Source organism: Littorina saxatilis, linkage group LG2, assembly GCF_037325665.1.
Source record: "Littorina saxatilis isolate snail1 linkage group LG2, US_GU_Lsax_2.0, whole genome shotgun sequence".
Lineage (NCBI taxonomy): Eukaryota > Metazoa > Mollusca > Gastropoda > Littorinimorpha > Littorinidae > Littorina > Littorina saxatilis.
This window is the reverse complement of record NC_090246.1, coordinates 18,301,578-18,316,853: the sequence shown is the minus strand read 5'-3', so window position 1 is coordinate 18,316,853 and position 15,276 is coordinate 18,301,578. Positions and strand designations below refer to the sequence as shown.

At 44.3% G+C, this 15,276-nt stretch overlaps 1 protein-coding gene across 3 annotated transcripts in view; it reads left to right on the top strand.

Annotated features, from left to right (window-relative positions):
• LOC138958369 (disco-interacting protein 2 homolog C-like) overlaps positions 1 to 15,276 on the top strand; it is a 122,110-nt gene that overhangs the window by 32,699 nt on the left and 74,135 nt on the right. For all 3 annotated transcript variants that reach the window (XM_070329489.1, XM_070329488.1, XM_070329487.1), the window contains exon 5: positions 12,966 to 13,235. In XM_070329489.1, coding sequence (XP_070185590.1) covers positions 12,966 to 13,235 — 270 coding nt within the window. The remainder of the gene's footprint in view (positions 1 to 12,965; positions 13,236 to 15,276) is intronic.

Genomic DNA, 15,276 nt, shown 5'->3' with positions numbered 1-15,276 from the left:
AGCCCCCCCTACCTGACACCCCCTTCTTCATGTCAACTTTAATACCCAAAATAGCCTCTCTGTGTGTCTCTGTTGGCCTGTCTGTCTGTATTTCTCTCTCTCTCTCTCTCTCTCTCTCTCCTCTCTCTCTCTCCCTCTCTCTCTCTCCCCCCTCTCCCCTCTCTCTCTCTCCCCTCTCTCTCTCTCACTCTCTCTCTCTCCCCTCTCTCTCTCTCTCACCCTCTCTCTCTCTCCCCTCTCTCTCTCTCACCCTCTCTCTCTCACTCCCCTCTCCGCCTCTCTCTCTCTGATTCATTGGCTGGACTATCTTTGACCGGATAGACCGACTACGGTGTATTAGTCTGTGTCAGCGGGTCAATGCCGTTTAAAAGATAGATCTTTGCGTGCCTCTGTCCATTCTGTTGTTCTTGACCTTCTCTTTCTTTTGTTTTCGGTCTTAATCTCCCGCCTTCTTGTTTTCCATTTCCAGCGATGTCTCTGCATATTTGCTTGCTTCACCGCCGCTCTCATTACGTCCATAAGTGACTGGCTTTGTGCATTTGGAAAGGGGTTTAGCGTGATCATTACCTGTTTGTCTACGTGTCTGTCTGCTTGTTTCCTCTGTGTGTTGTTACTCCATTCTGACACAGTTTTCTCTTTGATCCCCCGTCCATTCATGTCTCTTCGTCCGTCTCTTATGTCATTTGGCATCCCCCGAAAGCGGCGTGTGGCTGCCCAAATAGCGGGGTAAAAACAGCCAAACGCGTTAAAACCCACTCGTGCAAAAAAAGCACACGAGTGTACGTGGCGGTGGGAGTTTCAGCCCATGCACGCAGAAGAAGACGAAGGTGTCATTTGGCTGTTTTTGTGTCAATGTTTCGCAACGCGTAACTGTAACTTCCTTTGATGAAACTTACGTTTAACGACAGTTGCTTTTAGCATCGTTACGAGTCAGTTATAAATAGAGAGAGAGTCAGTAATAGCTCTCATGCAATGAAGCAAAGTTAAGTTCAGCCAACTCAAATCAGTAAGAGTTCTGGATATGTTTTGTCATGATAGTAATGAAGAGAAGCTGTATTTGAACTGAGGAGTAGTTATATGTAGACTAAAAGCAATGTGGGGCTTGGCATTATACATTGTGTTCTAACATTTTAGTGCAGAAAAAAATTATACGATCATGTTGATGCTTCCCGCAGTGGGGCACTGCGGTTATGAAATTAAAAGCCCCTCCTGTTTTTGGAACCGCAGGAGCTTTCTAGTTTGCTGTTAGGTAGATTTTTGGTTCCTCTTTCCTGTCATGCTCTCTTTTTCTTCATGAATTCTTTTCTTTTTTCTGCCTTCTTGCTCATTCACCTGTATTTTTTCCAAAAATCTCTTCTCTTGCCGCTTGTCTCGCGATTCATGTCTAGTTTAATCTGTTAGTGTTCTGATGTAAGTCCAGCAGTAGATTTGCATGCATAGGTTAAGCCTATTTTAACATACTGGAAACTGGTAATCTTCCAGTAGGTATTAATTTAGTTTTACTAAAGCCTGCTGGGACACAAGTAATGGGTTAGTGCATTTGTAAACAGGAATCGCTTGACAAGTGGCCCCCTTCATCCCCCCTTCCTCGTCCTGATATGGCTCTGCGTAGTCGGCTGGACGTTAAGCAACAAATAAACAAACAAACAATCATGTTGATGCTACGTTCGCCAAGCTCGAACCATTAAGGGTGTTGGCTGAGTTTGTCCAGGGTAGTAATGTTTCCCAATGATGACGAGGTGTTCTGTGTGAACTAAACTTAGCGTAAGGTGGGGCTTTGACCATACATCGTGTCGTGAAATACAAAGTACAATTCCGTTTAATATGCAATACATACAGTGGCTTGCATTGACTTTTTCTCCCGTACTCTCACACATACTTCAGCCACATTCTTGTGTATGTCGCGTGAGTTGGTTTCAAGTGTTACCCACCAATCTCTGTCTCTCTCTGTCTCTGTCTCTCTCTCTCGCTCTCTCTCTCTCTCTCTCTCTCTCTCTCTCTCTCTCTCTCTCTCTGTCCTCTCTCTCTCCTCTCTCTCCCCTCTCTCTCCCCTCTCCCTTTCTTCTCTCTCTCCCCCCTCTCTCTCCCCCCTCTCTCTCTCTCTCTCTGTCTCTCCCTGTCTCTCCCCCTCTCTCTCTCTCTCCCCCCTCTCTCTCTCTCTCCCCTCTCGCTCTTCTCTCTCTCTTCTCTCTCTCCTCTCTCTCTCTCCCTCCCTCCATACATCCCTTTATTTCTGTGCTCTCTCTCTTTATGAGTGGCCTTTTGTTATCTATTTTTCTTCCCTGCGTCACTGTGAGAAGGGTGCATGTTCCCATGGACTTGTCTAGCCACACAAGGACAACCCTTCACAATTTGTGTATAATTAACTCTCTCTCCTTGCACTTCCTTCCACAGGACGCAGAGAGATTTGACGGCTATCAAGCCTGACTTGAGAAACACACACAAGCACATACTAACAGGAGGCACGCAAACACGCGAGCGCACACGCACGCACACCCGAACGCATGTACACACGCGCACACACACACATACACACAAACACACTCACCAACACACACTAACACGCGCGCGCGCGCGCACACACGCGAGCGCGCGTGCATGCACGAGAGAGAGAGAGAGGGGGGGAGAGAGAGATGGCGTAGACAACGATTTGTTGTCGGTTTGTTTGGGTGGGTGGGGGGGGGGGATGTTACACTGACAAGGACGTTCTGCCTGCAAAAAGATTCCCTTTGACTAAGGTTTGAATGGTATGGCTGCTTCCTTTTGCACTTAAACTGTTGCACTATGCGCAGATTGTTATCGAAAGAGCAGCGGATTGAAAGGGAGAGAGAGGGGGTATTTTATAGGAGCATCTCATAATACCCCCCACCCCCTCAAAAAGAAGAAGACCTGTAGCTTTTAATGTGCAAACATTAGTCCTAGCCTCCTACTATGCGCGTCTCCTCTCTCTCTGTCTCTTTCCCTCTCTCTGTCTCTCCTCAGTGGGTGCTAGAAGGTGGGAGTTACCTTTTGTTAAGTTTTTGATGCTGCTGCCTACAGCACTTGAAAGTCGGGGGTATGTTAATTAAACAATTTTGGTCTGTTTGTGTGTGTAATTTTTGCTTTTACCTTTAATTACATCTATGTTCAACCATGTTTGAGAATGGGTCGTTGACCTACACAATAAAGTCAGTGTATGTCTCTCCCCCTTCCCCCCCCCTCTCTCTCTCTCTCTCTCGCTCTCTCTCTGTTTCATGCTCTTGTGCGTGTGTGTGTGCCCCACACTACTTACACGCGTACTAACGCCGCATTCTCTTTTCTCTTTTGACATAAGGCCAAAAAAAAAAAAAAATAGGTCTGTTTACGGTAACCCGACCGACCCTATTTTTTTCGCGCGACCCTAGACTTTTTTTGGCATTTGGGGAAAAAAAAAAAAAAATCTTGTTTTTTTTGGCAAAATAACGTAAAAATATGGTTTTTTGGGAAAAAAAAAAATCCCGACCTACCGACCCTATTTTTTTGGCCTATGTTACCGTAAACAGACCTTTTTTTTTTTTTGGCCTAAAGTGTTGAGTCTCACTGCAGCTACTAAACAGACTCTAGGTGTACAAGTATCATTAAAACATTGAATGCGCCACAAGGTTTCTTATTGCTTGGTGATTGTTAATGTCAACACAGCATCTCTCAACCCCAAACGCCTGACACACTACAGGCCACACATTGTTGATGACATTATCAATGGTTTGACAGACACGTGTCTTTACCCACCCCCTGGATGTCCTCCATCACATGCGAACATGACAATTGACAAGAATGTCGCTCAAAACTTGTGTCAAGACTGCAATTGTACGCGTTTCCGTTTTAAGTGTGACCACTTGAAAAAATCACACGCACATACCGGCTACACTTGAAAAATGCACGCACGTACACACACACACACACACGCACGCACACGCGCGCGCATGCGAAAAATGCATAGAGGTAGGGGAGATCGGGGGTACCAAGCGCAAGTGATCTTTACACTGAATTTGGTTGACCCAACATTCTCAGATTGAAAACCGGAAATGTCATGTTTACGTCTCCATTATTTCTTTCTTGCCTAGAAGTGATATGTCGGCGTGACATCTTTTCCAAGCGTGAAAGAAAAAAAGCTTAGTAGATTTTCATCACGAGATTGCTTTCTTTCCTGCTCCACTATAATCTGTCCACACCTTGCATCAACATACACTCCCACGTAAATTCATACTTAACACACGCACGCACGCACGCACGCACGCACGCACACACACACACACACAAAACACACACACACACACACACACACACACAGAATATGGTATGTAGACATTTTGGAGGAAAAGAACACGCACGGGCATTTTACATGTATCCCCCCTCCCGACCGTCGTCGCCCCCCCCCCCCCCCCCCCCCTCACCCCTCACACACATGCACGTTTTCACATCATTCAACTCATTGTTGACATCCCTCCTTCCTCACTGATAGCCATCATCAACTCTTATACCACCCCCACCACCATACTTCAGGTCAACAGAGTTTTCTTTCTTATTTTGCATTAGAATCAGAGACTGGGTGCAGCCCGCAGCCAGATCGACCTACAGACCCTTTTTCTGTCTGTGACATAGATCCGATTAAACTGTTTATTTTCAAGCCTTCTCTAAAAGAGAGAGAGAGAGAGAGAGAGAGAGAGAGAGAGAGAGAAGGGGTGGGGGATAACAGCTGGGTAGATAAGATGGAGGTCACGCTTGTGACCGGTTTTGTGAAAGACGGGTTTAATAGCGGGGTAGATCAGATTATTCCAGGATGGCTGAGGTTCCCTGAGAGGATTGTTCATAGCTCGGGGTAGATCAGAGGATGCCATGGGCAAGCAGGCAAGATTTCCCGACAGAGGGGGGGGGGGAGAGAGCTGGGGGGGGGGGGGAGAGAGGGAGAGAGAGAGAGACTGAGTGAGAGAGAGGGGGGATGGGGTATAGCCTGGTAGATCAGATGGAATCGTGGTGATGTAGGGTGTCTGAGAGAAGGGGTTTATAGCTGAGTAGATGAGATGGAATCTTGCTGACAGAGGTTCTATGGGAGAAAGGGTGACATGTAGAGCTGGGTTCCTCTGGCGGTGACCTTGCTTCCGTGAGAAAAGCCTCGGGTAAATGGTACACGCCCTTCAGTTCATCCTGATCCTTCCAGAGACAGGGCTGGGGAGGGGACCAGGGGCTGGGGTGATGAAAGCGAAAGAGGGTGCCTCCCAAACCGGCGGGAGAGAAGAAACCGCGGTGTTTAATTCGTTGAAATCACAACAAATCTCAATTTCAACCAATCCAACACTGCGGCTGGCTCCCACCCGGTTGGTAACTTTTTCATGGACCCCAGCCCACAGTTCTCACAATATTGGTTTCTGCTGCTTTCACCCTCCTTCCTTTTTAGGTTAGTGAAAACAGTGATGCTTTTGTGTCCTACTACTGTATCGTTGGCACACATCATACCATGAAGTAATTCAACATTTTTAAACACTGGAGAAAAAAAACCAGACACCTGAAATGTGAGACTGAGACTCCAAGGATGGAAAGACACTTTCAAATAGCTGACACATGCAGTCCATTGCTCTTATCACTTATCCCAGATATCCCTGTCACGAAAGGGCACCTGCACTGACTCGAAGGGACACCTGCACTGACTTGAAGGGACACTTTGCCTTGGTCTCAAGCATGGCTACCAACCACAGATCATGCTGCGGTTGTCAACATTCCAGAAATAGTCATGACAGTGATAGAAAATGTGATGCACATTTTTCTTCCAAACTGATGGCTTTTCCCAAGCAGCAAGGGATCCAAACAGCCGGTGTAACACGAAATATTTACTCCACGAAAAATTTACTCCGGAGTAAATATTTCGTACGAAATTCTTACTCCGAGTACACTTTTCGTACGAGAAAAGAACTCCCCAAGGCACGAAAAAATGACTCCCTCCACGAAATTTGTACTCCCCATTTTTGACTCACATGCGAAGCAAAAGTGAGTCTATGTACTCACCCGAGTCGTCCGTCCGTCCGTCCGGACGTCCGTCCGTCCGGAAAACTTTAACGTTGGATATTTCTTGGACACTATTCAGTCTATCAGTACCAAATTTGGCAAGATGGTGTATGATGACAAGGCCCCAAAAAACATACATAGCATCTTGACCTTGCTTCAAGGTCAAGGTCGCAGGGGCCATAAATGTTGCCTAAAAAACAGCTATTTTTCACATTTTTCCCATTTTCTCTGAAGTTTTTGAGATTGAATACCTCACCTATATATGATATATAGGGCAAAGTAAGCCCCATCTTTTGATACCAGTTTGGTTTACCTTGCTTCAAGGTCAAGGTCACAGGAGCTCTTCAAAGTTGGATTGTATACATATTTTGAAGTGACCTTGACCCTGAACTATGGAAGATAACTGTTTCAAACTTAAAAATTATGTGGGGCACATGTTATGCTTTCATCATGAGACACATTTGGTCACATATGATCAAGGTCAAGGTCACTTTGACCCTTATGAAATGTGACCAAAATAAGGTAGTGAACCACTAAAAGTGACCATATCTCATGGTAGAAAGAGCCAATAAGCACCATTGTACTTCCTATGTCTTGAATTAACAGCTTTGTGTTGCATGACCTTGGATGACCTTGACCTTGGGTCAAGGTCACATGTATTTTGGTAGGAAAAATGTGTAAAGCAGTTCTTAGTGTATGATGTCATTGCTAGGTTTAGTTATTTGACCTTGACCCTGAAGGTCAAGGTCATGTAAAGATCAAGGTCAAGCATGTGAGTCGTATGGGCTTTGCCCTTCTTGTTTTTACTTGCAGTAAAAATCTCGTACGCAAAAATGGGATGCAGGCGAAGGAATAAATGCCAATAAGTGATCTCGCGCACACCCTCCTTCCACCCCTTCCACCACCAAGACTAACAGGGGACAAGGGAGTAAAAATTTCGTACACCTGGCATGGGAAGTTAAATTGCTTGTGTTGGGGTGAAGTAATTTATTCGTTATTTATTCGTCAGGGGAGTAACATTTTTTGTACGAAATGTTTACTCGGAACTCACCTGTCTTGGGGAGTAATTTTCTCGTGTAATGGGGGAGTGCTTTTTTTCGTAAAGGGAGTAACTTTTTCGTACGAAATGTTTACTCCGGAGTAAAAATCTCGTGGGAGTAATTTTTTCGTGTTACACTGGCATTGCTACAAAAGTGTGTGTATGTCAGCTCAAATTGGACCTCTTAAATCATTTTGTCTGAAGAAAATGCCTCCCTACTTCTTTTATGGTAATTACCCAAACAGCCAGTCGGTAACGGTAACCAAATTACCAATTGTCCAAATCTACCTTTACAAAGTCCTTCCATCAGACATTTGATCATTTTATTCCTCCTTAACCCCCTTCCCCTATTGTATAGGAAGTAAAGATGGTCTGTTGGGGTAAAACATTGGCAAGAAGAGAGTGTAAACACAAGACTCTAAGACACATGTGGGAGTAGAAATGCCATCTGCGCTTGGCAGTGCCCTTGGCGAACTACTGCTGTGTATGTTGTCTGGAGAAAGGTATGCACAGTACAGTAGGACTTGCATACAGAGTGGGAGGAAGAGAGGTTTGCTCTTAAATAGTCTTTACCTGGTTGTCTGTAACCTTTATGCAGTCTGCATCTTTGTTTTCACCACAAAGAATGTAGAGCTTGGCTTGGTTTTCAGCTTTCTTTGTGTGACTTCAGAGAGGCATATGTAGAGCAGTTCAGGGTTGCTCTGTCCCACCCACCCTCTCACAGAGAGAGAGAGAGAGAGAGAGAGAGACAGACAGACAGACAGACAGACAGACAGACAGACAGAGAGAGAGAGAGAGAGAGAGAGATATATATATATGTAGAGCAGTTCAGGGTTGCTCGTGTCCCACCCTCTCACAGAGAGAGAGAGAGAGAGAGAGAGAGAGAGAGAGAGAGAGAGAGAGAGAGAGAGAGAGAGAGAGAGAGAGAGAGAGAGAGAGAGACAGAGAGAGAGAGAGAGAGAGAGAGAGTGAGTGCAGAGAGAGAGAGAGAGTTTATCTGACTGTGTTTTTAGACAGGATCATTACATTATTTCTTTTGCTGGATTTATTTTTCTCGGTTTGGAAAGAGGACAAACACCTGTTTTCCAGTGTGGATGATGGGGTTTTTTTCATCCAAGGGACAGACAGGCATAACAGCACATGATACGAATTCCAGCGAGGGAAAACTCTAGTAGAAAACTATTGCTTACTTTGATTTGAGTTAGCAGGTTTCAGCATCCAGTGTTCCAGAGAAGAAGCAGAAAACATGAGCAGGGAATGGTTGTAACAGAACCAGTCTGGCTCTCTAGTGGAGGGTAAAACGAGGACACCTAATCCCATGCCAGTGTTAAAGACGCCCTCTCAAGGTTAGAGGGATGGGGGAAAGTGTGTGGAGGGGGGGGGGGGGGGGGGGGGGAGGCAGTGCACGCCACTAACCGCAAAAGTGGCGATGGGTGTCTATTGATTTTCTGTCCACAGCCATCACTATCCCCCCCCCCCCTTTCCCCCTCTGGTTGCATTGTGATGTTATTGGTTGCGGAGGGGGGAGGAAGTAGAGACAGATCTCACTTGAAAGCTACCAGGGGAAAGGCACTTTAAATTTTCATTCTTGAATAGGCAGAGAACAATGAACGAATGCACTTTATAATGTCATTCATGAATCAAAGCTGGCATAGAACAATGAAGCAAACCAACAAACGAACGAATCAAACAGCAAGAAGTGAAGGTCATTGCAACAAACAAACGAATCAAACAACAAGAAGTGTAGATCATTGCAACAAACAAACGAATCAAACAACAAGAAGTGTAGATCATTGCAACAAACGAACGAATCAAACAACAAGAAGTGTAGATCATTGCAACAAACGAACGAATCAAACAACAAGAAGTGTAGGTCATTGCAACAAACAAACGAATCAAACAACAAGAAGTGTAGATCATTGCAACAAACAAACGAATCAAACAGCAAGAAGTGAAGGTCATTGCAACAAACAAACGAATCAAACAGCAAGAAGTGAAGGTCATTGCAACAAACAAACGAAAACAAGGCGGATGCACAGATTGTGTATATTATGATTATGTGATTATATAATGTCCTTACACAAGCCGTAGTTAAATACCTCAGGTTTGTTACTGCTCTGCATATTTCTTCTTGGGGGTAGAGGTGGGCTTCGAGTCTGCTGTAACAGACACCTGTTCAGTTGTGTATTTTTAGTAGCAGTGTCATCACCACCACAACAACATCACACAATAATAACATCAAAGTTAGAAACACACCTGAAAGACAGCCGGCAGTTTTCAAGTCTTTGCTGCATCCAGTACTCTGGGGGCACAATTCTGCTGTAATCCCTCTGCAGAGCAGACCAGTTAGGTGTTGGGTGATGTTCACTTGCATGGGTGACAACAAATATGGCCTGGCACAGCCATGCCAACGAGCCTGTATCTTAGCTTGCATGTGTGAGGAGCCTTTCGCTGTCCGGTCAGTGTCTGTTTCTATCTCAGTGGTACACTTCTTGCATGCTTCTCCCTCAAAAGTCTTCACAGGAAAGTCAGAGTCACCTCAAACTCTTCTTACACCCCCCCCCCCCCCCCCCACACACACACACACACTTTTAACCCCCACTTCTCTCTTGTCTCCCCCCTTACCACCTCACTCTCTCTCTCTCCCTCCCTCCCTCTCTCTTCTCTCCCTCTCTTTTTCAGAAAAAGTAAGGATTCTTGCCTTTGTTCTAAAAAAAATGGGGAGGTGGCTGAGGATAGGATGCTCACTGAAGAAATCAAATTGGTCTGTTGACTGTTAGCTCTTATTGTTTTCGATGAACCTCACTTCTTTCCGTTTACACCAGCTGTCTTCATTATTATTGTGATAGGGTGGAGTGGAAGGGGGAAATTAGGCCAGGAAGCATAAATGAGAGGCCAAGAGAGAGGTTGCGATAACCTGACTTTTATTTATTGTACACCAGAAAGCAGTGTAGTTCCTTCATCAATATACAGCCATACACAACTCCTCGGAACTTGAATTACGATCCTGATCGAAAGTCACTTCGCTGATATAAACCCAGCTCTAAAATGTTTGTTCAACTGAACACACACACAAAGTCTCTCTAAACAATCCTCGAATCACTCCTTCGCCAAAATACAGTTATAATGGCCCAAACTACACTACTTGCATTGATTATTACAGAAACACAAACATCGTTCAACTACAACTAAAACATCACAATCCAAGATACGCACACTGACACGTCTTCACACTTCGAAATCACACCGGGTACTCTTCTAGCCCACGCTATTATTCTGACTCACGCGCGCACCTATTCAAACAATCAACCAATAAGAAACCAGCCTCCATACACACCTACAATTAGCTACAACACACAATAATCCTAGCGGGAGACACAACTTGGGTCAGGGGAAGATAATAAACAGGGAGTAAAAGAGATAGGGACAACAGTACATGAAATTGCCACACGGCTACATTATAGCCGCCTTTATGCAAAGCATAAAGAGGCTATTCAGGATTCGCTCTGGTTGTTTGTTTGTATCTTCAAGAATTTCCACTGTATCTCTGGTTTGTGTCAACTTTTGTGTTCACTGACTATTTTTTGTCAGGGCAGCGCTGTTGTTCAAGCCATTTTAAGGGGAATGTTGTTTAACTCTTAATGAGTCTTTGTGGTGTTGACTGGCAAATTGCCTTGTAGGTGTGAAATGTAGAGATGTAAGCATTACACACACAACATAGGGGCTGCTTGGGGAGCTGATTTTAGTTATCTTTTACCTGCAGCCAATGTTATTGAATAGGAATCTCAGACACTGGCTTTGGTCAACTATGACCAGTTCCTTAACTCATTGTCTCCCAGGTACGGATATATCCATACCCACACATATGGCTCTGTCTGACCAGGTACGGATATATCCGCTCAGACTGTTAGCTTCAGTTGCTTCTTGTAACGTCCATCTAACACCTGCATTCCAGCATGTTGATACACAGTTACCACACAGTTACTACAATTCTGAGTGACCTGCTGCAGCACAGCAGGTCTCCGCTAAAAAAAACTTGGTCAACATAGGTGGGGTAAAAAAAGTGTTTACTGGCTACATTCCTTTAATGTGAAATCTACAGATTGAAATTCACCTACACTGTAGAAAGGAAGTTAAGATAGTGAACAGCAATGTTCCATCACAGATCTTTCCTTGCCAACAATAACACTTGTGCGTGTTTCAGCATGCCTCATCACACTTTGAACTATTGCTAGCAATGCAGTGGTGCAAACGCTAGCAATGCAGTTGTGCACTTTGCGTGGCAAACTAGGTGCAGAGATTTATTCCCCTTCACTTTATCTCCAGGCGAGTGAGTGAGTGCCAAAGACCTATATTGCTGGCATTTGGTTCCCTTGATTTGACACATATTGGGTCTAGACCCTGAAGATGTTGGCAAGCTGTTACAAGGGCTGACATTACAAAGCAGCTTGATTGTTAGGAGATAAGCTCTTTACTGCATTTTGTGTGTGTGATTTTTACACCTTGCAGTCAATCACAACGGTATGTCTTAGCATTCAGTGGAGAGATCTGCTGAGAAAGAAGAAAACAAGAAAATATAAGGGTAAAGACTACATGCTATTTGGAGGTTGATCGAGTGAAACAATGTAAAAAATATATAGGTCACAGTGTGTGTGTGTGTGTCTGCCTGTCCTATGTGTGTGTGGTGGGTGTTTTTTTCTTGGCCAATACTTCATTATTTGTCTTTACCCCTACTTTTGTTTTTGTGGGTGGAGAGTTTGGTGCTTATGTTGAATGAGACCAGTTCATCAGAAGGCAGCCTTTGGTCTTCTCAGGCATGAAAATTCTCCGTATTTTCCGTATTTTCCGTATTTTTGAAAAAAATAAACCGTATTTTTTTTTAATTTCCGTATTTTTCCTTTTTTTTTTTTTTTTTAATTAATTTTTTTTTTTTTTTTTTTTTTTTTCCTAGTCACAGTTATAGTAAAATAGTTTTGGGGCCATGTTTGAATCCAATTTTAAGGCTCAGATAGCCCCAGATTGCACCAAATTGCACCCTTGAAAAAAAAAATTTCCGGGGGAGCATGCCCCCGGACCCCCCTAGAAGTCTTGGCGCTTTGCGCCTGCGAAACTTGGCGCTACGCGCCTGCAAATCTTGGCGTTACGCGCCTTCGAATTTTTTTTTCAGTATTTTTTTTTTTTTTCAGTTTTCATGCCTGTCTTCTGATCATCTGATTTGATTCTGTGGACACCCCCCCCCCCAATTTAAGACATTCCCCTTTTTGAGACCTCGATTTTTCTGATTTTCTGAAGATAACATCTACATTTACCCCCATTTTAAGACTCCCTCCTTTTGTATGAGCGTTGAGCGTTGATGCGTTGAGCTGTCGTTATGCGCCATACATGGCCCAGCTCATCCGGCTTCAGCGTGTTTTTATATCGGAGTGGTCCTTCTCCTAGACTGGTGGCTTTACAGGGCTGTCGAGTCCAGTCTACCCGGCTATTTGGCCATAGCTGGCTGGTTTGTTTATCTGAGGTGACCTTCCCCAGGGCTAGAACTTAAGATGCGGCTCTTGATCGCATGATGCTCCCGTCATTGGAGACCTGGGGTATTTCTTGAGTGTAACAGTGCCACCTGTTACCCCGCCCCATCCTGTTGGAAGCACCGCCAGTTGGTCCGCGACTGCTTATTCGTCCTGGCAAGCCTGGCTTATTTCGCAGCTAACCTCCATATCTGAAGGCCATCTCACTATCCGCCACCTGTGAACGCGCCTGGTTGGGGGCCTCCTTTTTAATGGCTTGATTTTCTCAGATTATTGGAGGTCTTAAAAGGGGGGTTGAACTGTATTGGAAACTGGTGGGGTTGATGACAAAAATAACGAGACCATCGATCATCATCTTACAAACGTTGTTTCTGTCACGTCCTCAGACTCCTCCTCTGACGATGACAGCGTGTTTGACGAGGAGCAGCTCCGAGGCTTCCAGCGCGGGGGAGGAGCCAGGGACAGTGGAGCTTCCTCCTCCTCCTACTCGGACCAGGGTCAAGGAGCGTCCCCCTACCACCATGCCAGTTTCACCCAAGGGGACGGTGCCGGGGAGAGACCTCGCTCTACACATTACGCCAACTACGCCATCCCTGGCAACACCGCCCGTCACGCTCTGGCTGATGTCATGCAGAACGCACAGAACGCCAGACATTGTGAGTGATCAGCAACAACCACAAACAAGCATATTGGGACAAAAAATAACAAAGTCAAACAAACAACAAGAAATCACAACGTCAAAAAATAACAAATAAAACAAAATAATGAGAAACCAAGCAGCACAAAAATTAACAAATCAACAACAAAAATCAATGGATTGCAAGAAATTAGTAATTTACAAGACGTTTATTGTAGAACTAGAAGTAGATTTCACATGCTTGAGACTGCTGTTTCTCTTTGAGATTGTGCCATGATATAGCTTTTCCACTTTATAATTAGTTTTCAGCTATGTACTAAAGCTTGAACACATTAATTTCCATCATGTAGTTCTTAATCACATCTTTGGGGGGGGAAGGGGGGGGGTCTATTTATATGACACAGCCAATAAGATGAGACCATGCTAATACCATGCGTTTACTCAGTGCAGATCAGAAGATATGTAACATTTGTATCTGGGAGAAGTTTACGCTTATATGCTGCAAATAGACTGTGTGTGTCTGTGTCTGGGACTGTGTGTTCAGTAAAATTATTTACCTATACATTGAACTAAAATCTTTTATCTTCCTTATTGTATACCTAAACTTTGCACCTTTATGCCTCTATGATCTGCCAGAACTTGACGATTTCACCTAGTTTTGTACATAAGACATAAGACATAAGATTTTATTTCAACCACGTGCATTACAGTTACACAGGAATATATCTTGGGTTGAGTTCATTCAATACATAGTACATTCAAACACATCAACCAAACAGAGTGCTAACAGAACTGCATACACACACTCACTTACACACACACACTGCATTCATCAAATACTTGTCTTTTTAAAACCAGAGGCACTTTTCATGATGTAGCCTAAAGGCTGCAACAGCGTGCACTTGGTTTCTTTCTTCTTCTTCTTCTTCTTCTGCGTTCGTGGGCTGAAACTCCCACGTACACTCGTGTTTTTTGCACGAGTGGAATTTTACGTGTATGACCGTTTTTTTACCTCGCCATTTAGGCAGCCATACGCCGTTTTCGGAGGAAGCATGCTGGGTATTTTCGTGTTTCTATAACCCACCGAACTCTGACATGGATTACAGGATCTTTTTCGTGCGCACTTGGTCTTGTGCTTGCGTGTACACACGGGGGTGTTCGGACACCGAGGAGAGTCTGCACACAAAGTTGACTCTGAGAAATAAATCTCTCACCGAACGTGGGGACGAACTCACGCTGACAGCGGCCAACTGGATACAAATCCAGCGCGCTACCGACTGAGCTACATCCCCGCCCCTTGGTTTCTTTAAAATTGAAGTGCCCCTTGGCCTTGACTGTAATAAGCAACGGTGTTTGAAACATGAGTAAAGGATGTGGAATGTGCTAGAAAGCGACCTAATTATAGTATTTCGGGGCTGTTCATGTCAGGGTCTCGAAGGAGCTTAGCAAATTAGCGCCAAGACCTCATAGATGAAAAAGAGAGTATTAAAATCATAATCATAACGAGCAGCGATGTGTGAAACATGAGTAAAGGATTGGGAATGCGCCAGAAAATGACGTCATTATTGCATTTCAGGGCTGAAATTGTGTCTGGGCCTTGAAGGAGCATGCTAAAAAAAAAGGGCCAAGGCCTCATGGATGAAAAAGAAGAGTGTTAGAATCCATCACTTTAATGTGCCATCAGCTAACATCATGTGCTGTGTGCATTTTGCCTTTGAAGCTTATTACGTAGTTACGAAAGTTTTCATGCAAAGTACGACTTTGAAAGGATTTATTTTCTTCACTGGTTTCTAGCTCAGTAGCTGTCAGGCTTTCTGTAATGTTTGCCTGCTAGGCTGATTAGGAATGCACTGCAAAGACCAGGCATTTTAAAGTGTTATGGTGTGCCTAGTTTTCAAAACATTTCATTCTCATGTACCTTGTAATGTGGTTTTAAGTTAAACTTTTGATACAGAAGTTTTGACTTGAATATAGATTGTAGAAATTACACCCGAGTACATACAAAAACAGACACATGCATATTTTGAACAGAAAAGCCCCAACCGCCCTTGTCTTCCACC